Genomic DNA, 26324 nt, shown 5'->3' with positions numbered 1-26324 from the left:
ACTATCCAAGGATGACAGGTAGCCATGAGCAGATGTTACATAAGTCAGCGTTCATACTGTTGCAGACTGCGTTATATAGTTCTCGGGAACATCAAAGCAGTTTGACTTTTAAAAATATTCTTAAGAAGATCCCATCTCTAATATACTGGTCTACCATTTTCACATTTTTTAAGTAGTGTCCAGGGAACTACCAGGGACTTATAAAGCATAGCCAGTGGGTTGCCTTTGTTTGGCTAGGGGATTTAGAAAGCTACAGTGGTGAAAACCATGATCAACCACCATCAAATTTGTCATAGTGGGTATATGCACAGCTCACTTGGTAAGAGAGAGAAAGTATCACAGATCATTACCCCTTAAATTCATCTCAAACGCACCTGGTTCCAAGTGTAGACCCAAGCTAAAATACATCCCACCTGCTACAACCGCTAATCATGTTTTCCCCATGATATTACCCTATACTGACACCTAGTAGTCTGGGTAAAGCTGTGCATCTGTGATACAGATTTCTATATTTCTATCTACTTACAAGGTTGCTTTATGTAACTAAAACCCCTCTGGTGTTCAGCTTGGTTCTGTTACACGTCAGCATACACAATGAATTGACACTTAGATTAGATAGTGACTACCTCTTTTTTTCCTCATTTAAATTCATGAATGTTTGATTAAAATTCTAATTTGTCAGTCTCAGTTTTACAGTGGTACATCTATTCTGTAGACAACAAGTTGGGGAAATATGACCGGTGTAATCACAGTGGAGTAGCTGCACAGATTCCACCTGTATGCTATTAGTAGTAATGATTTTTAAGGCTGTTGGAAATTAGAGGATTTATTTAATGTCAGCATACACAAGATAGCAGGGAGCCTGAGCATCTGAATTTCATAAATATATTATTGTAAAGGTTAAATTTAGTAATCGCTCACATTTCCATTCATAAGCAAGGTAATAGTTATTAGCCAAATTAATGTAAAATGGTTTAGTTTAATGCAAACTATGATAAAACTAATTTTAGAAAAAGGGTTTCAAGAGTTAGTTGAATAATGAAACTTCCTTAAAATGTGCTTTTTCCTGTAGTTGTTCCACTCTACCAATTAACGCTTTTAAAATTGTTATGCATACACAAGACCTTATACTGTACTGTACTATACTATACAATACCAAACTATACTGTACTGTACCATACTATACTATATTGTACTATACTGTACCAAGCTGTACAATACTATACTATACTGGACCATGCTTTACAATACTATAATATATTGTACTGTACTGTACCGTACTGTGCCGTGCTACTATACTATACTGTACTGTGCTGTACAATACTTAACTACAGTATATTGTACTATACCGCGCTGTACAATACTATACTGTACCATGCTGTACTGTACTGTACTATACTCTACTCTACTGTACTGTATGGTGCTGTACTGTACTGTGCTATACTGTACTATACTATACTGTTATTTTATGTTATTCTATACTATACTACTATTGAATAGTATAGTGCACTAAATTGTACTGTACTTAACCAATGCCACACCAGAGGGAGTAAGTCGTGCTCAAAAAGGTCAGTATTTTTCTATTAAATTTTAAATGCTTGAGTTACATTTTCATTTAAAATGTACAACCACAATAAATTGCAATGCTGCAAATCATTCAGGTATTGTAAATGCTTTTTCCATTCAGATCAAATTGCAATCTAGAAAAATTTAAGCATATTTATTGCAACAATTTTTTTTATTTGTTTTATTCAGTTCATGTAATTCAACATGCTATTTTGCTTTGAGGAATTTTGGCACTGTTTCGCTTCCAAGGAGGATGTGCACAGTCCTGAGAAACATACAAGATCTTTTTATATTTTCACCTTTTCCGTTTTAGAATATCAGATATCTTTTAAGTTCCACGGTTGAGTCCTAAATAGTGTAACATGGAAAGGTTCTGTGGTAGGGTGCACAATCCCTTGGTCCCCAAACCAGGTGGGTTAGAGAGTGATTTAGGATCAGCCTTGTGTTAGAAGCTAGTTAGCTTTGTAGCTCACATTTAATTTAGGATCGCTTAGAAGCAATTAATCAGAGACAAAGTGTTATTTAGGATGACATAATGTTACCAGATGTATTTCCTTCCTGAAAATGGTTCTATTAACTCTTTACTGTTACCATTACTGCAGATGATACCTACCAACTTTCTCCGTTAATTACATTTAGTGTAGTTATTATGAGTTGATTGTTACAACACCTGATGCGGAGTGATATGTATGGTTAAACATCCCATAGCTGTTACGCCCTGTATCGCCGCTTGTAAAATGCTTCTCGCCCAATCAGATTACTCAGTCAAAAGTAACTGTTGTATAATATAAAATTTACTGATCTATGCCGTGCTCTTCTGTACTGCTTTGCTTTGTGATGAATGCATTTATTTCATCCACCTCTTTCCTTTTGTCACATTGTTTAATTTGGAACCCAAACCCACAGTAGCGCATAGCACAGTCATGTGATTGACACACACACACAATAGCACTTCATAGTCTTTTTTGTTCCTCCTCAAGAATAGTTCACTCACTGTCCTTAAATTCTCCATGTAGCATTGAATTGCAGATTGTGAAATATAAAATCTTTTTTTTTTTCTCTCTCTCTTTCCGGTGCACAAAATAATTTCTCTACCTTTGCCTTCGTTTCATTACCATAGCAACAGTGACTCCTGAGATCCACTCGAACATGCCTTCCGACACTGCGGCTGAGCCAGTTTATTTATATAATCCAGTACACAGCCGGGGGATCCGATCACTGGAATAATCATATGAGAGAAGCAGTTAGCTTGTGACAGCTGATTGATTAGACATGTTTAGCCTTAGAGACACTGGTGATGGGAATAGTTGAGAATGATCATGAAGCTCTTTACCTTGCAGAGCTATCATGACACCTGGCTGTCATATAGATTATGAGCTATTCTCTCAGCCCACGCTCGTAGACAGGCAAGGGAAGTGCTTTCACAAGTCTTCAAGACGTAGACGGTGCTTTGAGGAGACACCATTCTCATACACCCTAGGGAAAAAAAAACGTTCAAAGTTGATTTCATGTATCATCCTGCTGAAGTTGCACAGATTCAGACGTCAGTGTCCTTAAGTGAATGTGAATAGAGTGAGCCAAAAATATTCTCTGAATTACACACTTTCGGCTTATTCTCCACATCGACAGGTGAATTACTAACTTTCAGCATAACGCCGTAATTGCAGCCTTTAAAATCCGCTTGTCCCTTTCTTTCTAGGGAGAGCAAGGTAGTTTCTTCCTACCGTGTAGAAGCCAAAGCTATTTGGCTCACAGTGACATAACAGCAGCAATCCCACTGAGACTACTCAGAAATTCTTCATGTCATGTTGATATGAAATCCGTCTGTCTTTAAAAAAAAAGAACTTCAGTTAATTACCTTTAAACCTCTGTGAGGAATGACCTTAATTAATGTAAACTACTGCTGAGAATTTGTCACAGGGGATGCCCATCTTCCCTGCAAGTTCCCTGCAAGCACACTCTCTGTTTAGGGAATGTGGATCTTACAGTTCATGTATAATTTGATAGCTGTATGTAATTTCAGCAATCATTTTTTTACTGATGAGACAGGGTGTTACTGTAGGTGCACAGCTTTTCTGCAGTGAGCATTTTTTTTCCCCTGTATACCATATCAGGTGTGTCATGTCAAATATATCCTGAGTTGAACTATTATTATTTTTTAGTGCTGAAATGATGAAATTGCACCTACAGAGTAAGCACATTTGCCAAACTGTGTTACAGGGCAGATTTCAGTCGAGGGATTCTCCAGGTACTTGATTAGTGATGAGAATGGTGTAATACCTCCTGAGAAACTGGATCAGAGTGAAGACATGACTTTCCCTCTTTCACACTACTTCATCAACTCCTCTCATAACACCTATCTCACAGGTATGTTTGCGCTTAAGCTCAGTCCACTTACTACAGACACTCTGTTTAACCCTTTGTTCTCTCTAGATTAAAAATGACCCATTTTGGATTTAAAAAAAAAAAATATATATATTTCTAACATAAAATTATTGATGTGAATCAATATAAAAATATAACTAATGAACAGCAAAATTAATTAATTTTATTTTTTTATCAGAGAAGAAGAGCTGTACAATAATAGATAAAACAATTCTCTATATTAAATTTGTAATAATGAATCACATATTTTCATATGGTTTTACAGCAGTGGCATGGTAGCTTAGTGGTAACCACTATTACTTTGCACGTCCATGGTGACGGGGTTGAATCTTGCCCCTGCATGTTCTTATGTGCTTGGTGGATTTCCTCCTAGTACTTCAGTTTTCCCCTCGTTGCCCAAAGACATGCAATGTATGTTGATTTCCAAATTGTCTGCAGTGTATGATTGGGTGCATGAGTGTTCTTGTACCCTGCAATGAATCGGGATGTGCTTTAACTTTGTGCAATAAGTTCCCTTGAAATGACTACAGGACCTGCCAGATGGATTATTTTAAATAAAATTAAGACAGGCTTCAATTTCACATTGTGTATTATGGGGAAGACAAAGAAATGTAAGTTGTACTAAAACATTTAGGCCCTGGTTTACAAAGATATACAAATATTATAAGTACTGTACTAATTGTGACAGTGCAATCTGATCATCTCCACTCACAGTGAAGTGGGTGCGTTGGTGGCGATTTATAAGGATGTATGAATGAACAAATTAGTTGTGAAAGAGCGTAGCCATGACAATTGTATTCATTCATAATCTAGTAAAAATAATTTTCACAAACTGTTGCAATTTACCACAGTAATACTAAGTAAGTAATATTGTCAAAATAAACAAAGTCCACTTAATTTTGAAAGGAAATACAAAAAAATATATTTTGTCTCTGTAATAGTACTGTATATGTATTTTGACAATTGTGCTATATAAATAAAATTTTATTTAATTTGTCTAATGCCAGACAATAATAACTTTAAGCCACAGTAGGCTAAATTACAATGTGGGTGCTAAATTCACCTCTTTATTTAAATGCTGCTTTGTAGTAGGGGTAGCTCAGTGGTTAATGCAATATTCAGAATGTCCCAGGTTCAAATCCCTACCCACCAAACTGTTAATGTTGGGCCTTGAGCAAGGCGCTCAACTGCTCAGATGTATAATAAGATAAAAATGTATGTATTTTTCTCCTATATGTTAAACAAAACAACACACACAAATATACATTTATCAAGGAAAGCGGAGAAAATGCATGTTTTTCTCATGCAAGAAATTTTTTTTTTAAAGAAACGTATTATTATTGTTATTTTTATCGGCTTGCACTTTCCTGCCGTGATTGAACACCAAACTCAAGGTTTTACTGAGTGCACAGATATAATGACATCCAAACAAAGAGTGTATGTAAAGAAATTTAACAAATGAAGGTGAGCAATTTAAACATATTCAAGATTCATACATTTTAAAGTATGTAAGGAAAGTAACTACTTTGAGTAGTTTTTGAGTATATCAATCCTAAGTCTGCAGATTGATTGTTCCAAAAAAAATTTATAATTATGATTCAGTAAGATTAAATGGTTTGGGACCTTAATATCGTTAATGGAAGATGATGTAAACAGAAGATGCAGGTTAAATTTACGGTAGTACTGCCCATAAACTGTACTTGGTCCTTGAACCAGCACCTCTTGTTTATATTTCGGAAATGTAAATGGATTGTGTGTGTATGCGTGGGTATTTTCCAGCGGGGCAGCTAGCAGGAAACTCATCAGTGGAGATGTACAGGCAGGTGCTGCTGTCTGGCTGCCGCTGTGTGGAACTGGACTGCTGGAAAGGCCGGACAGCCGAAGAGGAGCCTGTTATTACTCATGGATTCACCATGACCTCTGAGATCTCCTTTAAGGTAATACATACTGTAGACGCGATAAACTTTAGACTGTTACTGTACCTAGTTACATCAGAAGCTGATCCAGATGCAACCGTTTTTTCTGCTGCTTTTACCCCATAGAGCCTTTAGCTCAGTGGCATCCTATTAACTTAGTACGTTTCTTAATGTAATTGCAATGTGGAATGAGTTCATCACCCTCGAATGAACTGCATTTGAATAGGAGAACCTAAGTGTGTTAGTTTTTTTAACGTTTTAACTAGTGATTATATTCTCTCTTCTAAAACCTATTCATATTCAATCTATTCTCTTTCAGGAAGTAATTGAGGCCATTGCCGAATGTGCTTTTAAAACGTCTCCGTTTCCCATCATCCTATCCTTTGAGAATCATGTGGACTCGTGAGTGAAAGCTCCACACTCCCTGCATGTGACAAGCCTCTCTTACCTTTGGCCTTGGAGTGCCGATGTTCAGCACACACAAGAGCTGAGTGCAACTATGGCAACAAGGAATAGAATGATTATAGTGTAGTCTGTAATGCACAAATTGTTTTCACTTGTCCCTCTTGAAATGCCACACACTGTTCCTGCTTCGTATCTTGCTGTATGCAGGAAAATGTGTAATGATTTGACAGTTCATTATGACACTTCTTAAAGTAAAAGCCTATCACATTGCTTATACATTCTTTCTTAATTAGATTTTTTTTTTCTGTTTGTCATTGCAGTCCGAAACAGCAAGCCAAGATGGCGGAATATTGCAGATCAATTTTTGGAGATGCCCTTTTAACTGAGCCACTTGAGAAATATCCAGTATGTAAATCATGTTCAGGATTCTTTTCACACTATTACCCTAAAAGTGCATAGTGAGGACAGAATGTAAGTAAATTGTTGTTCCTGTGTTCTTTTTTAGCTTGAGGCAGGTGTTCCACTGCCCAGTCCACATGAACTCATGGGAAAGATCCTCATCAAGAACAAAAAGTCTCACCCCAAACCACCTGATGGAAGCACAAAGAAGAAGCTGTCAGAGCAAGCCTCGAACACCAACAGTGACTCCTCCAGTGTGTTCGAGCCATCGTCACCCAGTGCTGGGCCTGCAGGTGAACTCAACATGTCATTAAAGGCTTAGTTTTTAATATTTCCAAAGCATGAGGGTAAAGAAAAGAATCCTGAAGACTGTTCTAAGCATTGACTTTTCAATCACCATCTGTTTCAGGCGTATGCATTTTTTGTATCCCTGTTTGTTATCCTTATAGCGCCATCTGGTGGGGTGTGAAGTGTAGAAATAACTGTGCTATTGCACACTATTACTTTCGTAACTTGGATTACAAGGAATACTTTGCTATTACCGGTGTGTATGCTAAATAACCATTAGTGGCTTTATTTCATCTTCAGGAGAAACACATTGTTGATGGGCCTGACATTGTTTCAGCTGTCAGTTGTTTTTACAGGCTAGGTGTATGATTTATAATATGCTCAGAAGAACAGCGCAGAATAATCTTACCGTCAATTTACAGTGCCTTGCAAAAGTATTCCTTACCCCTTAAACTTACAAATACATGCATAAATGTATTTTGTTGGGATTTTATTTGACAGACCAACACAAACAAATGTGAAGGGGAATGAAAATGATAAATAATTTTCAAAATTCTTTACAAATAAAAATGAATAATGAAAAGTGTGCCGTGTTGTCACATAATGCGTATGCTCTGAATACTTTTGCAAAGCACTGTAGAATGTTATATTGGTTTTTCCCTAGGTTCAAAGAGTAATGATGTAACCAAAGTGATAATGGTGAATGCATGAAAGTGTACAAGTTCAAATTGGACATTTTAGGGCTGGTGTCCATTTACCGATCAATACACACATTTATCAATCAATACAGTCCACAGTCATTATTAAATTACGCTATCAGTTCTAACCAGTGATGATATGGATGTCATTGAATGTACCTTCATAAGTATTTTTAATCCACACTTAACCCATCAGTTTCCAGTGCCCACTTTCCTCCCTTGTTCCTCCATGCACATGTTGGATAAAACTATTAAATTCAATATTTATCCCCAGTGGGCAATTTAAGGCATGTAGAGTAGAAAAAAAAGATCAGTGCAAATAAAAAATTAAATTACATAAAATAAAATTCAATGAAACTGCTCTAAGGGTGATGAATGTAAGTGCTCATGTATGATGTATTTGAGTATCCACACATAATGTGCTTACAGATTTGCACACACACAGACACATACATACACACACACACACACACACACACACACACCTTAGGTTTATATCAGTATATTTTATTGTCCTGAAACACTATTTACTGGTGTTCCTTAGCTGCCACAGAAGTGGAAGCAGAGGATGATGAAGATGAAGACGACGATGATGATGACTGTAAGAAGTCAATGGATGAGGTAAGTGGACTTCTTTATCACATTCATATCAAATTTAAAGATTTATCAGCTAATATATTTGTATATGGGATTCTCTACTACAGGGTACAGCAGGATCCGAGGCGTTCGCTACTGAAGAAATGTCCACTCTAGTTAATTACATTCAACCCACTAAGTTTCACTCCTTTGAGACTTCCAAAAGTGAGCAGAACTACTTGTTATGTTGGGCTCGTTCATTTGGCCTAATTTGTTAATGTGATGTACTCGCTGATGCCTTTTCCATCATGTTTTCAGAGGTCAACCGCAGTTATCAAATGTCGTCATTTGTGGAGACAAAGGCCCTGGAGCAGCTCACCAAGACTCCTGTGGAGTTTGTGGAGTATCTTTTATATTCACTAAATTCCGCAGTTAAAAGTTACTTCCACTTCTGTTTTATCTTGCTTTAACCCTTGGGGTATCTAAATATATGTGGTGTGTATCAAAATATTTATGAATAAATTGTTACCAAATTAAGCAGATATGTGAGTAAAGTCAGAGCTGTAATCAGTTAGAATGATAAATGATCATATTCCTTCGATTGAATGCTATAATGTTTTATACTGTACATGTTTTGGATAAAAACATCTTTACATTGAGGGATTTGTACCTGTGAAAAGAATTCATTTACATCAATTAATTCCTTAACCAAATTCTTTAAGATACAACAAGCTTCAGCTCAGTAGAATCTACCCCAAGGGCACTCGAGTCGACTCCTCCAACTACATGCCTCAAGTGTTTTGGAACGCAGGCTGCCAGCTGGTTGCACTGAACTTTCAGACAATAGGTAAACCCAGTTGATTTCTTAAGTCTTCTTCTGTATTTTATCGTAAACATCCTCTAGTGAAGTGGCAACAGATTGAAAAGCCCAAAACTCATACCCCCCAGTCACAGATTTCAGCTCCTCCTAGAGGGTTTCTAAATGTTCCCAAGTCAACTGTGAGATATAATCAATCCAGCAGGTGCAGCACTAGTAGAATTTGGCTCAAAGTATATTTATTGGGTGCCTGAACCACATTATCTAGCTCCTTTTGACCCTATTTTGTGAGCTTCACCTTACCACTCCAGACTAACACTGCTGCCCTGATCCATTTGTCAAATTTACTCTTGACTTTTTCCATCACTAAATGTGATCATATAGTACTTTAGATCATCCACTGGGGTAAGATCTCATCTCACCTGACAGAAACATCCCACATGTTTCAGGGAAAAACTTATGTTCTCAGAGAAGAATGTGTGGCCATCATCCCAGCCTCCTTGCTCAGCAGTATTCAGGTAGAGGTTGATTTTTGACAGAGCCCAGACAGATTGAGATAACTTTTAAAATAAGGTAGATGCTACTTCCATGGAGACAAGACACATCCTTGAAGGGCAACGACACCCAACTTAAATGGTTCTGACGTAATCCCAAGAATGTCAAGGCAACTATCACTCAGGCAAAGACCAGACAGCGTGAAGACGAAAACGCTATTGGAAAACCAAATACTTCCTACAAACTTGTCATGGCACATGATCGGAAGCTTTTTTTATATCCACAAGAAACATGTGGACTGGTTTAGTATATCCAACACCACTTTTAAAAATGCTTAAAACCCGCATTGAAAAGCCTGTTCCAAACCACTGTTCCAGAGTAAAGAGGTCAATACTCTTTTGCATTTGCTACCACTGCCTGCTAACTGCTTCCCTCATCACCATCTACAGGTATGTTGTAGGAATACCACTTTAACTTCTGACCATAGCTTCTTGAAGGTGCATCAAAAACTGTGGAAATGCAGCGGGTTGATCTGAACTTGCTCTTCCTGATCTCATGCAGTACAAGGGGAAAGTCCTTTCAGTTGCAGAAGATAAATTTGTCTCTCAGAGAAGCTTTTGTCAGAAAGTCACTAAAAGCAATCAAGGACAACTTGTGTATTGAATCCAATTTATCAGGTAAGTTGGATTCTCACTGAGCGGAGAGTTTTCCACGACAGTCTCTGGGTCCTTCTCTAGGGTTTTCGGCATCACCAGAGAACCTCTTGTCCAGTCTTTCTTGCTTCCCTTTTTGGGTTTTTATTCATCTACAAATGATTTTTAGCACTTTCGTTCTTGTGGAAACACTCAAATAGTTCGGGTTTATCTCAGCTTTCTCACTCTCCCATTCACAGTATTCTCACGAGAAGACTAACAAAGCACACATAAGTAAGCTAAACTTTATCATACAGTATGCAGATAAGAATTATCATACATTACCTGCTGGTGTGACCTACTGTACCTTCACAATGTCTATGACTGATTTTTGAAAACACCTACAGTATGCTGCCACAGCCCCTTACCTACATTGTAGATTTAGATCTACAAAAAAGACATCATTTCATTGTAGCTGAAAAACTGAATGTTTTGTGTGTCTTTGTTTGTTACCTAGATCTGTCCATGCAGCTGAACTTGGGCATGTATGAGTATAATGGGAAGAGTGGCTACAGGCTTAAACCTGAGTTCATGAGGCGACCGGATAAAAACTTTGACCCCTTCACAGAAAGCACTGTGGATGGCATTGTAGCCAATACGCTATCAATAAAGGTTAGTGTCCTATGGTACAATGTTTGTGATGTCTGTTTTGTTCATTTGAATCACTTTGGTAATTTAGCACGATGGCTAGAAAAGCTTTGTAGCATGGTATAAGTAGCACTTATTTACAGTATACACAATCAACAACACTAGAAACTACTAAAATTACTGAATTACTGAAACATTAATATCATTTGAATTCCTCATAGGTGTGTTTGGATCAAAGAAATGTATTAATACTGTATTATTAAAAAAAAATGTTGAAAGTGGTGTTAGTATTACGTCCCAGACCATGACATCATCACAAATTTGAGGTTTGCGAAGAGGAGTGGGAGTTGATAAAACTAAAATATGCCTTATATATGTAATTTTAATTGCCTTCATATTCATGTTGGATAAAACTCAAGCACATATTGCTAGTAAAAAAAGGAAATACAGCCATTATTTTGCGTACAGGTTTTTTAATTAATGTAAAGACTAATGCCCTAGTGGGCATAATCTTTTAATTAACTGACATAGATTGTTTAAACTGTTGGTTGAGTAACACGTTTCTGTAATTTTTCCTGTAGACAAAGTTTCTCCATCACAAGCTATACATTTGCACCATTGTTGAACCCAACTGTCAAATCCTCTTTGAAATCCCCTTTGTTGCAGTTGCATCCATCTGTGCACATTGCACTTGTCAATGGTGTCATCTCTGTAAATTCTGTAGTGCATTGGGGAACCATCAACTGCAACAATGGGGATTTTCAAAGAGGATTCGTGAGCAGGGTTTAAAGATGGTGCAGATACTGTAGTTGCTTGTGTTGGTCACTATGTTGATCCTTTGTATAGAGGAGATTTATTCTATTAAATTTTGCAATTTGAATAATCTATAGTATAATGCCGCTTGAATATGAAAAATATATTTCCAGCTTTTGCATTACTTTTGTAACAGCCCTTGTACTACCACTGGTTCACAACTGCGGCTCAAACACTGAGATTGGAGCTTTATTTGTGTGATTTCCTGCTATGAGTAAATGCATATATTGTCCAAACATATATTTATTTTAAACCGGTGTTGAAAAAGCACAGGTCAAACAACTACACAAAGGCAGGAAATGTGTCCTGCACATGGGTACTTGGATTTTGTACTTATATGATTATAGACATAATCAATAAAAGTGACATCTGGCTTCATATCAACATATTATATGTAACAAGGTAACAAGTATACTTAGAAAGTTGTATATATGTTACAATACATAAAAAATATATTGCGAAGCCTTTTTCCTGTTTTGTTCGATCAGATCATATCCGGACAGTTCCTTACTGACAAGAAAGTCGGGGTGTATGTGGAGATTGACATGTTTGGGCTCCCAGTTGACACGAGACGGAAAGCATTCAAAACAAAGACGTCCCAGAACAACGCCATCAACCCTGTCTGGGATGAAGAGCCAATTGTCTTTAAAAAGGTAGATCATCTCATTCAGATGAGTCAGATAAAGTCTGTGGCTGTAAACTACATCATGTTTCTTTTGTTTTTGCCTTCTTTGACAGGTGGTTCTGCCGACTCTTGCCTCAATAAGAATAGCCGTATTTGAGGAAGGGGGAAAGTTCATAGGTCATCGGTTAATTCCTGTATCAGCCATTCGACCAGGTGGAGCTCGGCTTTCTCTGCTTAACCAGATTTAGAGTTACACATAATTATGTGATAAAAATGTTTTTATATGAGCTTTGTTGTTGTTACAGGTTACCGGTATATTGGCCTAAGAAATGAGAAAAACCAGTCGCTCACTCTTCCAGCTATATTCGTGTATATTGAAGTGAAAGATTATGTGCCAGACACCTTTGCAGGCAAGTAGTATCAAATTAGCACATAATAATTACCTGCCTTTACTCTTCAACCTATTGTGCTAATGTGAAATTCCATCATGATTACAGTGTGGCAGTTTTTAGCAATGGAGCCTTTAGCTAAAGGTGTGATCCAGAAGCTGTGAAATATAGAGACCAACGAGAATTGTGCTTCCCGGCAGTACGTGCGAGTTTACGTCAGGTGTTTTATGCCGTTGGGGTTTACAGGTGCAATTGGCTTTTCAACAGCATTTAACACATTTGTTTGGAGGAACGCTTAGTCCCCCCACAGGGGTCGGCAGTGACGTCACCACCGAGGCAGATAACATTCTAGGGAGACAGCAGGGGAAAAAAATGTGATGCCAGTGTGTATGTAAATAATGATAAATTGGGAGTCTGGATGAAATTTGCCATGCCTGCGACGACTGACTGTGCATTTCTTATTGGAACAGATGTCATAGAGGCCCTGTCTAACCCCATTAGATACGTCAACTTAATGGAGCAGAGATCCAAGCAGCTGGCTGCTCTGACGTTAGAAGAAGGAGAGGAGGAGAAAGATGCCAAAGAGGTGGGGCCTGTCTACGACTGAACCGTATCACCTCCAGATTTACATAGTTCACTACAAGTTCACTTCACAGCTCATTTTTACAGAATAATAAGAGTGGATGTGGGAGCTCTTAAAAATATGTCAGTTAAATGAATTTGTACACTTGCTGTGCCTTTTTTATTTTTCTTGAAATATTAGATGTTGAGATCGTGATTCAAACTATTATATTGATTTAATCTTGGTTCATTTAACGACCTAAGAAATCCTAAAAGACACTTTTTTTTCCTTTGTTATACTGTACCCTATATGTACATCTACTGTAAATCACCGTATTTATTTGTGCATACTGCTAAAAATGTCTTTATATAATCACTTATTAATAATGTACTAATTGAAATTATATTACACTGTCAGGTTGAATTCTTTGTTCCAAGCTGTTGCTACCGTAATAAGAGGAAATCTCCTAACATTGTGTTAATCGGTGCCATTTTTTATAAACTAAATTAGGTTCTCAATGAATTAAAATAATGGTCAGTGATTGTCACAATGATTTTACAAAAAAAAGGGCTTTATTTTAGTTATAAATGATGACTTTTTGTTTTTGCCCAATTTTCTCCCGGTTTGGTCATCTGTTTAATTCCCACCCACGCTCTCTGCTCGCCGCTGTGTTATGACAGCTACCGACGGAGGAAGGTGAAGTCTAACACATGCTTCCTCTGAGATATGGAAAGCCATATGCCAGCAATTCATCTTTCAGAGCTGTAGCTCATGCTACGTCATAGGGCAGAGTTACACACTTGTATCCCTTCTACATGCAGAAGAATTTTCTTCTGCATACATAAGCTCACAGACACCTATGATTGGCTAGTATTACTGTGATTGTGAAGATGAGAGAGAATATGCTGTTTCTCTCCTTTTACACCAATCAGCCATAATGAAACTATAAAGCCATAATGAAATCAGCAAGCCCAATATTGTGTAGGGTTTGCCTTTGCCATCTGGGCAGCTCTGGCCCTTGGGGCATGACTCATTAAGACTTTTGGTGGTGTGCTGTCATGTCTGGCACCAGGATGGTGGCAGCAGATCGTTTAGGTGCTTTGGGTTGCGGAGTGGGGCCTCCATGGGTCAAAATTGTTTGTCTGACGCATTCCATGGATGCGGTCAGTTTCAGATCAGGGGAATTTGGAGGCCAGATCAACAACCTTAAACTCTTTGCCTGCTGAGCCCTATATACGGCAGTGTAAGATCTTTTGCACAGGTTGCACCACTGACACAGACGAGGTCTAATGGGAAAAATTAGGTAATTTTACTTGGAAAAATGGGAAAATGAAAGGAATTTAATAAAGAAGGTAAGAAGGGGAGAAAAGTTTAGAGGGAGTGCACTTGCGACCCACGAGAGGCAGGCCCCAGATGGCATGCGTTCATGAGGCTGGCAAGCAATGGTGGCAGGTGAGGAGCTCATTCAGTCCTCTCGTGGCTGTCCCTAAAGTGGTGATCAAACGGCTGCATTAAGTTCTTACAGTACCTTTAAAGTCCCTGCGGGGCATGAGATCATGCCACTCGCATGACACTCTTCTCATTTTTTTTTTTATAACATGAAGAAAGACAAAGGTCCATTAACATTGATCCTTTACCAGCCATGCCTGATCTAGCGGCTCCACCCATTTGCACACCTGAACACTGTCTACTAAGTTAGCCTGCAGAGTGAATGAGGAGCGAGAGAAAAATAGACTCCGTCCATCACTGGTGTATGCCATGATAGGCAGACGGTGATGCACTGGGTGATCGTGTATGTCTTTTCTGTGGCCAGCAATGACTTTTTTCATCAATTCGTTTTACACTGGAATCAAACAGGACAGGCTAGCCTTTGCTTTCCACGGGAATAGATGAGACTCGGGTGCTCTTGATCCTGGCACCCATTTACTGGTACATAATTAATAATCAATTTTTTTTAATTCCCCTTGGTGGTCTTAATATTGTACAGATCGGTGTAAGAGCACAGCAAACTGTGCTCCATGTGCCAAAGGTGTCTGTGGCATCATCAGCAGTGGCATCAACTTGCAATTTCCTGTTTGAGGATGAATGCTTTTCTGTTGCATTTCTCAACTTATAAACTGCATATGACCTTAAACCTTTAAAGATTGTTTTACCTTTTTATGTTTTTGGACATGATCTGTAATGTGGAACATTATACCAATTTACAAAAGTGTTGTTAAGAACAAGTAATTTTTAAAAAATGGTGCCTCAAAGACAATCCTTTCTTGATAAAACATCTTTATCAACTCTTGTTTCTCAGGCTGAGTCGGGTGTTGAACAGACTTCAGAGGCAAAGAGCGAGCCCAAACCTGCACCAGTGGAGAATGGCTTGAGTCACACATTAAGTGCAATGCCGAAACCAACGTCTCAGCACAGCACCCAGCCCCAGTCTACAGGTAACAACACCGAATTTATTACTATCCCAACATCAAACAACATAGATAATAAATATAGCCCCACTGATTTCTTATTTCTGACATTATATACAGTGCTGAATATTTTTAGCACTGTATATAATGCTTCATATTTTGCTTCCAAAGAGCCAGACTATCTTGCATTTTTCAAAGTAGTCTCGAAAATAATTTTTTAATGGAAGCACTGTTTTGGCTCTCATGCACCTGACCATTTTCAGAGGAATGTTTTTTGTTTAAGTCACACCGTGACCTATGAATCAATTAAGCATAACCCTTCAAATTGAATGCCGAGTGGTTGGCACAGATGAGAGGGCAAATTAAGTTGCTGCTGAGGTCGATAAACAACCAATTTTTTTAATTGTATGCTTATGCACTTTGCAGCCTCTCATAATAAAACATTTGTTCCCATTTCTTTAATTTGTTGTACATAATTTACATTACAAAATACATTTAAATTAATATGAAAAAAATTAGGGGTGTCTAAAGACTTTGGCACAGTACTATAAAAATCTGGTTATATACAGTACTGTGCAAAAGTCTTAGGCACCAATTTCGTTATATATGTTCATCATGTCTGCAAAATTATGTACAAAATCTTTCAGTATTTCCATATATAATTTAATAACTAAATAACATTACGGGAGAATATACTCATGGCTATATAAATATAGCACAAGACAGACCAGTTTTCAGATGGAAACAAAAAACTTAATGTACGCTCTTGAGATTTGCCAAAAAAATGGAAAGGAGCGAGTGTGACAAAGTTACCAGAAGAACTTATATTCTCCAGCAAGCTCAGTAAAATCTAACAGCTGTTTTCTTATAAAACTGCACAAATCTGTGTCTAAAACTCCTGATATTAAGCAAAGAGTTTTCACTCCAAATATTGAATTTATTGTATTACTCTTTATAGAAGTTTCTTTTAGGCAGAAATGTTTTCAGAAGCATATTTTGCTTATGCCATATTTTTGTATGTGCCCAAGACTTTTGCACAGTACTTTAAGTAAAATAGTTGTTAGGTTTTACTGACCTTGCTGGAGAATATGAGTTCTTCTGATAACATTGTCACACTCGCTCCTTTCTATTTTTATGCAAATCCCAGTTTTTTACATTAGATTTTTTGTTTCCTTCTGAAAACTGGTCTGTCTTGTACTATATTTTTTTCTTTACACCATGTATGTATTCTCCCGTAATGTTATTTATTTATTAATTTTTAAATTACATATGGAAATACTGAATGATTTTATACATAATTATGCAGACATGAAAAACACATATAACAAAATGGGTACAGCATATAATATTTTTGTGCTAAGACTTTTGCACAGTACTGTACGTATCACATGAACATTGAATCTAGTGCTGAAGACGTAGAATAATCAACTTTAATATTTATAAATATTACCTGTTGTGGTGTATTGTGTCTTTTAGGTTCAGCTAAATCTGTAGCAAAGACTGAAGACCTTATACACAGTGTCCTTACTGGTCAGTACCACACACCATCACTATTAAGCATTCCTAATTATCTGTATGTATAGTTTGCCCCACCATAAGACAAGAATAATACAATTAGTATACCACAATAAATACTCAACAACAACAACATAACATTTTGGCTTTACTGTACCTTAAAGCTAATACGTACATCTTTATTTGATTTTTTTACTTTATAAACCTTTTCCCATCTTAGAGATGGATGCTCAGACATTGGAGGAGCTGAAGCAACAGAAGGTGTTTGTCAGGGAACAGAGAAGACATTATAAAGAAATGAAAGAGCTGGTAAAGAAACATCACAAAAAAACTACAGAACTTATTAAGGAGCATACCGCCAAGTACAATGAATTCCAGCATGACTACCTCCGAAGAAGAGCTGTTCTGCAGAAATCTGCAAAACGAGATGGTAAGAAGAGGTAGGTCTCCATTCTCTGTTCAAGTTTCCCTCTTAAAAGTGCAAAAGTATACATTCTGTGTAACTGGGAAGAGGATGGACTTCACATACGAGCTCTATTCTTCAGGTGTCTCTCCTCCAGTCCGGAGCATGGTGCCTCCTTTTTCGAACAGGAGCTGGCAATTCTGGACCAGGAGAGTGGACAGAAACTGGGTGAGCTCAAAGAACAGCAGCAGCAGCAGCTTCTCAACCTGCGGCAGGAACAGTATTACAGTGAGAAATACCTGAAAAAAGAACACATCAAGCAGGTAAAGTGGATATATCTTCATATCAGGATTTTCATTTGTACAGAATCAATTATATATAAATAAATTTATGAGGGGCATTCAAGTCAAATCGGGACTTGTCATCTGATGAGCAGAAGACACAATATAATGATGAGACTCTACTGCAGTAAAACATTTGAATGGTGAACGTGTTTTAAAAAAGGTCATACATCCATGAATAAGACCCTGACTGAGGTGGCTCGGAGCTCAGGATGTCTGATCATGGTTTCTGAGAAAACCGTCTGCCTTGATGCTATCCAAATACTAGTAAAACTTGTATGAGATTTATATTACATTTACATTAACATTTAGGCATTTGGCAGAAGCTCTTATCCACAGCGACTTAAAAAAGTGCTTTGAAGTTTCCATTATTAGATAGAATCTTACTAACTACCATCAGTTTTTATTTTCTTCTTCTTTTTTTGGTGGGAGTGAGGAATTAACCCAAATATTTAAGAAACGGATAGGTCTTAGTGGTTGATTAAAGATTGCCAGTGACCTGGCTCTAATGATGTCTAGAGAAAGTTCATTCCACCACCTGGGTGCCAGAACTGGGTGCTAGATGCATGTCTTCTTTAATCCTTGAAAATTGGTAAAACCATTCAAGCAGTGCTGGAGAATCGGAAGAAAAAGAGTGCGGTGCAGGGTGTGGTTAGAGCTGAGAGGTAAGTAGGTGCTGGGTAGTTTTTAGCTTTTGTAAACAAGCTTTAGTGTTTTGAAGCCAGTGCCAGAATTTGGGAAGGTTGAAAACAAGCCGTGCAGCTGCAGAAGAAGAATGGTGGACAGAGGCAGAGGAATGAGCTGCACTAGTCCAGTCTTAAACTAATAAGGGATTGAACAAGCACCTAAGTAGCCTGTGTGGAAAAAATTGGTCGATTCGTCTGAAGAAATCAATAAGAGCGAGTAAGGTTAGAGTAATGTGTTGGGAAAATGACACTTGATTGTCCAGAGACTGGGGTAAATGTAGTAGTGGATTATATTGAGAAATAAATGTAGCTACTTCATAATTGTGTTCTGTTATTCTGCACAATCCGAAGTCCCAGTTTGACTTGAACTCCTCTAGTATAGAGTAAAACACCCTGTGATATTTGAACCTAAATGTTTAACTACAGTTTGCCATATATATTGCACAGCTAATGGAGAAACTAACGCTGCTAGCTGAAGACAGTCAAAGCAACCAAATCAAGAAACTGAAAGACTTGTGTGAAAAGTAAGCCTGATATGAATAAAACATAAAGACGATGCCTAGTTTAGTCCCAGCATGGGCCTTACTGATTTCTTAATGTCCACAGAGAAAAGAAAGAACTGAAAAAGAGAATGGACAAGAAAAGGCAGGAGAAGCTAAATGAAGCCAAATCAAAAGAGAAACACTTGACAGAGGAGTAAGTAAAGATTTTGAGTCGAATCTCAGGAACAAATAAAAATAAAAGGCTGTTCTGTACTAAACAGAAGGTCATTGTAGCAATGCAGATAACATCCTGTAGAGGGCAGTGAAAGACTAAATGTGTCCAAGAGACAGATTAACAGCTGATTTCTATAAACACTGTTTAAAATATTATTCTTATAAACATTTTAACTAAAATTAACACCTGGTATAGTATTTTACATTCGAACAAATTTTGTAGCCTTATGAGAATGAAAACACTCCACCAGACATGTGACAGACATCACCAGATTTGTCACGTAATATATTCTGGCACCAGACACATTATCGCTTTGAGCTGCCAAGTGCATTTATTAGCCTGTCCAAATGGTTGTTGTTATTAAATGTCTGTGCTTTTAGAGAAAAGCTGGAGATCAACAGGTCGTATGTAAATGAAGTGGTACAGCATATTAAAAGGGTAAGAGATATCCAGTCACACAGAGGTGTTTGTCAGTATAAACCCAAAAACAGCTGACATGACTTTTTCTATTTTTATATTCTTTGGACAGCTGGAAGATGCTCAGACAAAAAGACATGAAAAGCTCACAGAGAACCATAAGAACATTCTTCAACAAATCATTGAAGAAAAACCTAAGGTATGCACATCATTTTTTGATCTCTTTGCATTCGTGTAAGGTTCCCTTTAGACACTATGGATAAATGTATTTGGACAAACCTGTTAATTATTAAATTCAGGTGTTTTAATCAGGCCCCTTATTATTATTATTTTAATACATCTTGTATTACATCTTGGTAATAGTGTACCAAGACATCTTGGACAATGCTATCCTTTCAACTTTGTGGCAACAGTTTGGGAAAGGCCCTTTTCTATTCCAACATTTCTTTGCCCCAGTGTACAAAGCAAGTACTTTTAAGATACTGTATGGTTTGATGAGTTTGGTGTAAAAGAATGTGACTGGCACAGAGCCATCACTTCTCTTGCTTCCTTTTGTACACGTATTCCCTGTATCCACAAAAATCACTGATTATTTTAATGCCATTTAAATACTATTATAATTATTGAAGAAACATTCATCAAATGATGAAAATTAGCATGAGTTAACATGTTTAGTGCATCATATCGGCTGTTTGTTACAGTATGTATTGTTACAGCACATTTAGCACTTGTTGCATCATGAGGCTGAAGATGTGTGCATATTTTATAGCCATTGTGGAGAAATTAAGTTTACACTCAAGTCATATCTTAAGTTTTCAGTGAGTGGAAGTTCACTCAATACATTCAATAGAAAGTTAAAAAATAACATTAAATTAGGACTGAACCACGATGGGGCATTCTGATACAGGAAAATATTGATTATACAGTCATGGCCAAAACTGTTGTCACACCCATAATTTTTCCAGAAAATCAAGTATTTCTTACAGAAAAGTATTGCATTAATACATGTTTTGCTATACAGATGTTTATTTCTTTTGTGTGTAATGGAACAAAACAAAAAAGGATGAAAAAAGCAAATTTGACAAATGTCACACAAAACTCCAAAAATAGGCTGGACAAAATTTTTGGCATCCTTTCATAATTGTGGATAAAAAAGATTGTTTTAAGCATGTAAGGCTCCTTTAAACTCACCTGGGGCAAGTAACAGGTGTGGGCAATATAAAAATGTGTCACCTGAAAGCGGATAAAAAGGAGAGAAGTTCACTTTTGCAGACTTTGCATTGTGTGTGCCACACTAAGCATGAACAACAGAAAGAGGAAAAGATAACTGTGTGAGGACTTGAGAACCAAAATTGTGGAAAAATATCAACAATCTCAAGGTTACAAGTCCATCTCCAGAGATCCAGATTTGCCTTTGTCCAACATTATCAAGAAGTTTGCAACCTACAGTATGGCACTGTAGCTAATCTCCCTGGGCGTGGACGGAAAAGACAAATTGATGAAAGGTTGCAACGCAGGATAGTCCGGATGGTGGATAAGCAGCACCAAACAAGTTCCAAAGAAATACGAGCTGTCCTGCAGGCTCAGGGAGCATCAGTGTCAGCGCGGACTATCCGTCGACATTTAAATGAAATGACCCAGGAGGACCCCACTGCTGACACAGAGACATAAAAAAGAAGAACTACAGTTAGCAAAAATGTACTTGAGTAAGCCAAAATCAGTCTTGTAAACAGATGAGAACAAGATAGAACTTTTTGGTGAAAGCACATCATTCTACTGTTTAGCGAAAACGGAATAAGCCCTACAAAAAAAAAAAAAAAAGAACACAGTACCTACAGTCAAATATGGTGGAGGTTTAAAGATGTTTTGGGGTTGTTTTGCTGCCTCTGTCACTGGGTGCCTTGACTGTGTGCAAGGCAACATAAAATCCGAGGATTACCAAAGGATTTTGGGTCGCACTGTAGGGCCCAGTGTCAGAAAGCTGGGTTTGCGTCTGAAATCTTGGGTCTTCCAGCAGGACAATGACCCCAAACATACATCAAAAAGCACCCAGAAATAGATGGCAACAAAGCGCTGGAGTGAGTCCAGATCTAAATCCCATTTAGAGAAGAGATATTAAAATTGCTGTTAGAAAAAGGCGTCCTTCCAATATAAGTGACCTAGAACAGTTTGCAAAGGAAGAATGATCCAAAATTCCAGGTGAGAGGTGTAAGAAGCTTATTGATGGTTATAGGAAGCGACTGGTTTCAGTTATTTTTTTCAAAGGGTGTGCAACTAAATATAAATTTAAGGGTGCCAGTAATTTTGTCCAGTCCATTTTTCGAGTTTTATGTGACATTATGTCAAATTAGCTTTTTTTCCCCCTCCTTTTTTTTGTTTTGTTCCAATACACACTAAGAATAAACGTTTATAGCAAAACGTGTTAATGCAATACTGTTCTGTGAAAAATACTTGATTTTCTGAAAAAATTTTAGGGGTACCAACATTTTTGGCCAGTTATTATGTGTTGATCACTCTCTCACTCATGGTCTATACCGCTTAATCCTGTATTTAGGGTCACGGGGGGGCTGGAGCCTATCCCAGGACACCCTGGACAGTGTGCCATTCCATTGCAGTGCACACACGCACACACACACACACACACACACACACACACACACTTATTCACATACTATGGGCAATTTGGGAATGCTAATTAGCCTAATCTGCAGGTCTTTGGGAGCAAACAGGGAGTACCTAAAGAAAACCCACCAAGCATGGGGAGAACATGCAAACTCAAAAAAAGATTTGAACCTGGCTGGGAATCAAATTCGGACCCTAGAGTTGCAAGGCGACAGTGCTAATTACTACTCCACTTACTCCACACCCTATTATGTATTCATGTTTCTTGAAATTAATAAAACAAAACTATGCCACTAGCCTCTGAGAAGCCAAAGACAGGACCTTTGTATAGCAGACTTTCCTGTAGCTGAAAACTTAAAGGAAAAAATGTACCTCTTACAGTCACAGAAATGTTGCTTACAGTATTTGTTATTAGTTATCTGTTATACTGAGCATCTTCCATATAAGCTTAAGTAAATCGGTTGTTAATAAAGAAACTCAAATTTATTAGAAGAAAAGCCTTAATAAAACTCTATCATTTTAATTAGGGTTGATTGAGAGCTCCTGTTACTAATCAATGAACCAACATCTTTTGACCAACTATAATTGAGAATTTATCAGCATCAAGACAAGACTAATTACAAACATTTATGTACAGCCTGACAGAATTGAATATTAACCTATAGTAGAATTAGGTGGCAGTGCAATTTATACAAACATAAGATATGGAATTTAAGTCTCCTGGGATATGCTCCAGGTCCCTGTGACCCTGAATCACAGGATAAAGCGGTATAGAGTGTGAGTGAGTGACAAAAACCACAAATAATATCCTTTAGAATACTATGATGACGTGTAAGAAGGATCAAAACATAAGGTATCTACAGGCTTCAGTGCATGAGCTTTTGTACCATGAGAAACATGTTAGATATTGTTACAATAATAAGTGCTGTTAAGTTCCAGAGTCTCAGGAGCTGTACTGCTGTATTATCTAGATGTATCGCGTTCCCTAGGGTCCTGTAGGCCTCAGGGTACCCACAAGCACTTCTGTTCCCAGTGCTGCTGTCACCAGTATTTGACATTTACAATGAACAAATTGCTTTACATTTGACAACTAGCAGCAGTATCAGTATGCTGTAGAAATCCAGGTGTGTGTGTTTGTGTTAGCACATCTGTAATCTGAACTGGATAATTGTAAATATAATGTAAAATGTAAATGTTAAAAAAACAAAGGGAGCAGGTTAATTTGAATTTATTTATGATAAATTTTATTGACACATTGACAAATCTATAATGTCTTGGAACCGTCTTTAATCAAGAATGGCCTGGCAAAACTTTCCCCAGTAGGTCTAGCCTAGGCTGTGAGACTGCTTCCATTGAAAGGTATCTGTAGGATTATCTTTCAAAAATAATTTTAGCTAGTCTTTGTAAGGAAATGCATGATAATCCTTAAGCAATATTTATCATTAGCTAGAATTTGACTTATGGAGAGACCTTAATGTAAGATACAGAAATTAAAGATGCTAATTTAACAAGCTAGGTTAGGTGTAGCTGTACTGTAGCTAGGTAACATTAGCAAATTGGCTGACCTTTCTTAGTTAAATAAGAAAGTTAGATAAAGTTAACGCATTCTAGGGAAGTGAATTGGATGCCCAATCTTATACAAGTTGTTGCCTAATGATGAATAATACAGTGCAATATTTTACTGAGTTACAGATACAGTAGCAGTGCTCATTCACAAGTTCCACACAGATTATCCTACTTCAGATACATGCAGATATCTAGATACCTACACTGTTTATATATATATATATATATATATATATATAAATACTTCAGATACTTATACTTGAGAGTTTTTACGACTTAGATAAAGTCGATTGGATTAAGTTTAAACTTGTCTTTTTTATTACAGTATATAACATACATTTATTGGCTACATGATAGAAGAAGTGATTTGAGATTTGCAACTATTACTTAAAAAAAAGTTTTTTTTACTTAAAATGTAATTACCTAAGAGTACCAGAATTAAATCTCAGTAATAATCAAGCATTGTATTGAGATAGCAGAACTGTTGTCTTTGAGAGGTTGAAACAAGCATCAAGTGCAGGAAAGAGTTTCAAATAAACAGGTATTGGTGAGATATTTCAGTGGGCTATTTGGAATGAAATTTGTTGATGTAATTTGATGATGAAATCATTTATTATTGAAAAATAAATTTAAGACTAAAAATCATACAAGCCAACACGGGTGATCTGATCAGCCAATGGAAATGGCACACATTAAACCTTTGACTTGACTTTTATCTCCTGTTAGGTTACTACTTTGATTAGCAAACCAGAATCGAAATTCCAGCCTCACAAAAAAACAGAATATTAGACAGGTGATGAAGGGCTTTGTAAGTTCAGGTTATGAAACACTGAGTGTTACTTTGCAAAGTTTCTTGTGATGAGAGTCCATATTTAAAGGGTGCAAGTCAATGGGAACATGTGTTTATGGTCAGTATTTGGGTGACAGTAAACGTGGCCAGTTTAGTGTTGCTGAGGGGAATGTAGATTTTGAAAAAAATAAGAACTATGTTTTAAAGAAACAGAATACATAAATAAGAGAAACTAAATTATTGGGAAAAAAATGCTTATAAAGCATTTTGGGCATTTTCCAGAAATAAGGTTATTTCCATTATGTCCCAATTATTGACCTACAGTATAACTGTCAAAACTGTTCAGTAACATCTCTATGCCTATCAGAGTTTACAATCTGTTTGTTTTTTTTTGCCAGCAGTGGAGTGTTTGAAAATATTACTACTACATTTAAGTCCTTCAAAATGTTAATGTTTCTGAAGATTGATTTCATTAATTATTCATAACGGTTTTATCCAGCAAACAGTTCACGCTCTGAAATGCTTATTCTATAAAAAACAGTATTATCGCCTCGACATGTTTATTGTGACCTTTAACAGACTGTAAAGTTTGTGATTAGACTGTCAGCCTGGGAGAGATCATTTTGATTCATGCTTTATTGCATAAATGTTAGGTCAAGTATAAATGCTACGAAAGGCCATTGGCATTTTCTGTGCAGATGCTTTAACAGCATGTAGAAATTGAGTTTGTAATGGATGTGATGTGTCCACAGCTTCAGAACGAACTGGATCAGGAGTATCAGGACAAGTTTCGTCGGCTGCCTGAGGAGATACAGGAGTTTGTGCAGGAGACCACTAAGCGAAAGACTGATGGGAATGATCAGGACTCCCTGCCTTCTTCTAGCACACTGGAGAAACTCAGTCATAAGGGAGCGCAATCTGAGGACGATATGGAGGACGAGAGGAAAGACTAAAACAGAGTGAATCACTAAGATTTCCAACGTGCTACTGGCACTCTTCCTAATTTAGTTGCCATTGGTAATTTTTTTTTTGTTCGCTAATGCATTTTCAGAGAAGGTCTGGGGTAAAAGGATAACATACAGGCAATCACTTACAGCACTTGAACCCCATAAACCCATTATTTATTATGTGCACAGTTTACTGCTATCTCATAATGATAATAATTACAGTATAGGACAAATTATTATTTATTTATTTATTGTTTTTTGCAAATGTGACCTAGTCTGTAAAAACCTAGTTGAAGCATTTTTTTTTGTGATTCACTTTTTTCTACATAAATCATACAGTATGTAGAATATATATACTGTATATAGCTCGGTTTTCACAGACTGGGTCACAGATTTACTATGTTCTACACAAGTCATGATACTTATCAAAAGTGTATGGCCAGTAGGTAACCAGCTTTAAGAAGGTGTGTATGAATGTGGGCATGGAGGGCAGGTACCACGTAAATTACCGTAGCTCTAATTTCCTTTTCCGAAGTTTTTGAAGTGTTAAACATACCCACAGTTAATGTATATTAGTTTTAGTTGCAAGCACAGGTGGCTTGCAGATATAAAGACATTATTTTGTTAAATTCGCTGCTGATTTTGTTTGCTTCGTTTCATCTAGACTAATTAAGCATAGCAGAGTGTAAAATTTAGAC

General features: G+C 37.2%; 1 protein-coding gene across 3 annotated transcripts in view; it reads left to right on the top strand.

The window, feature by feature from the left end:
• LOC128535598 (1-phosphatidylinositol 4,5-bisphosphate phosphodiesterase beta-1) overlaps positions 1 to 25744 on the top strand; it is a 49258-nt gene extending 23514 nt beyond the window's left edge. Inside the window, exons 10-33 of one of the 3 annotated variants that reach the window (XM_053509601.1) lie at positions 1545 to 1568; positions 3787 to 3933; positions 5731 to 5888; positions 6187 to 6269; positions 6593 to 6677; positions 6778 to 6964; positions 8202 to 8278; positions 8362 to 8458; positions 8552 to 8636; positions 8956 to 9080; positions 10695 to 10849; positions 12127 to 12291; positions 12377 to 12476; positions 12569 to 12673; positions 13123 to 13238; positions 15514 to 15649; positions 17099 to 17152; positions 17358 to 17577; positions 17683 to 17863; positions 19015 to 19091; positions 19174 to 19263; positions 19665 to 19722; positions 19814 to 19900; positions 25432 to 25744. In XM_053509601.1, the coding sequence (XP_053365576.1) occupies positions 1545 to 1568; positions 3787 to 3933; positions 5731 to 5888; positions 6187 to 6269; positions 6593 to 6677; positions 6778 to 6964; positions 8202 to 8278; positions 8362 to 8458; positions 8552 to 8636; positions 8956 to 9080; positions 10695 to 10849; positions 12127 to 12291; positions 12377 to 12476; positions 12569 to 12673; positions 13123 to 13238; positions 15514 to 15649; positions 17099 to 17152; positions 17358 to 17577; positions 17683 to 17863; positions 19015 to 19091; positions 19174 to 19263; positions 19665 to 19722; positions 19814 to 19900; positions 25432 to 25632 (2813 nt within the window). In that variant the 3' untranslated portion in view covers positions 25633 to 25744. Of the gene's footprint in view, positions 1 to 1544; positions 1569 to 3786; positions 3934 to 5730; positions 5889 to 6186; positions 6270 to 6592; positions 6678 to 6777; positions 6965 to 8201; positions 8279 to 8361; positions 8459 to 8551; positions 8637 to 8955; positions 9081 to 10694; positions 10850 to 12126; positions 12292 to 12376; positions 12477 to 12568; positions 12674 to 13122; positions 13239 to 15513; positions 15650 to 17098; positions 17153 to 17357; positions 17578 to 17682; positions 17864 to 19014; positions 19092 to 19173; positions 19264 to 19664; positions 19723 to 19813; positions 19901 to 25431 lie in introns of those variants that run through there. The other 2 variants (XM_053509602.1, XM_053509603.1) reach the window with 2 other exon arrangements.
• The last annotated feature ends 580 nt before the right edge of the window (positions 25745 to 26324 follow it).

Source organism: Clarias gariepinus, chromosome 13 (assembly GCF_024256425.1).
Source record: "Clarias gariepinus isolate MV-2021 ecotype Netherlands chromosome 13, CGAR_prim_01v2, whole genome shotgun sequence".
NCBI classification, from domain to species: domain Eukaryota; kingdom Metazoa; phylum Chordata; class Actinopteri; order Siluriformes; family Clariidae; genus Clarias; species Clarias gariepinus.
Note: the sequence above shows the minus strand (reverse complement) of the source record. Positions and strands in the feature narration are given on the sequence as shown.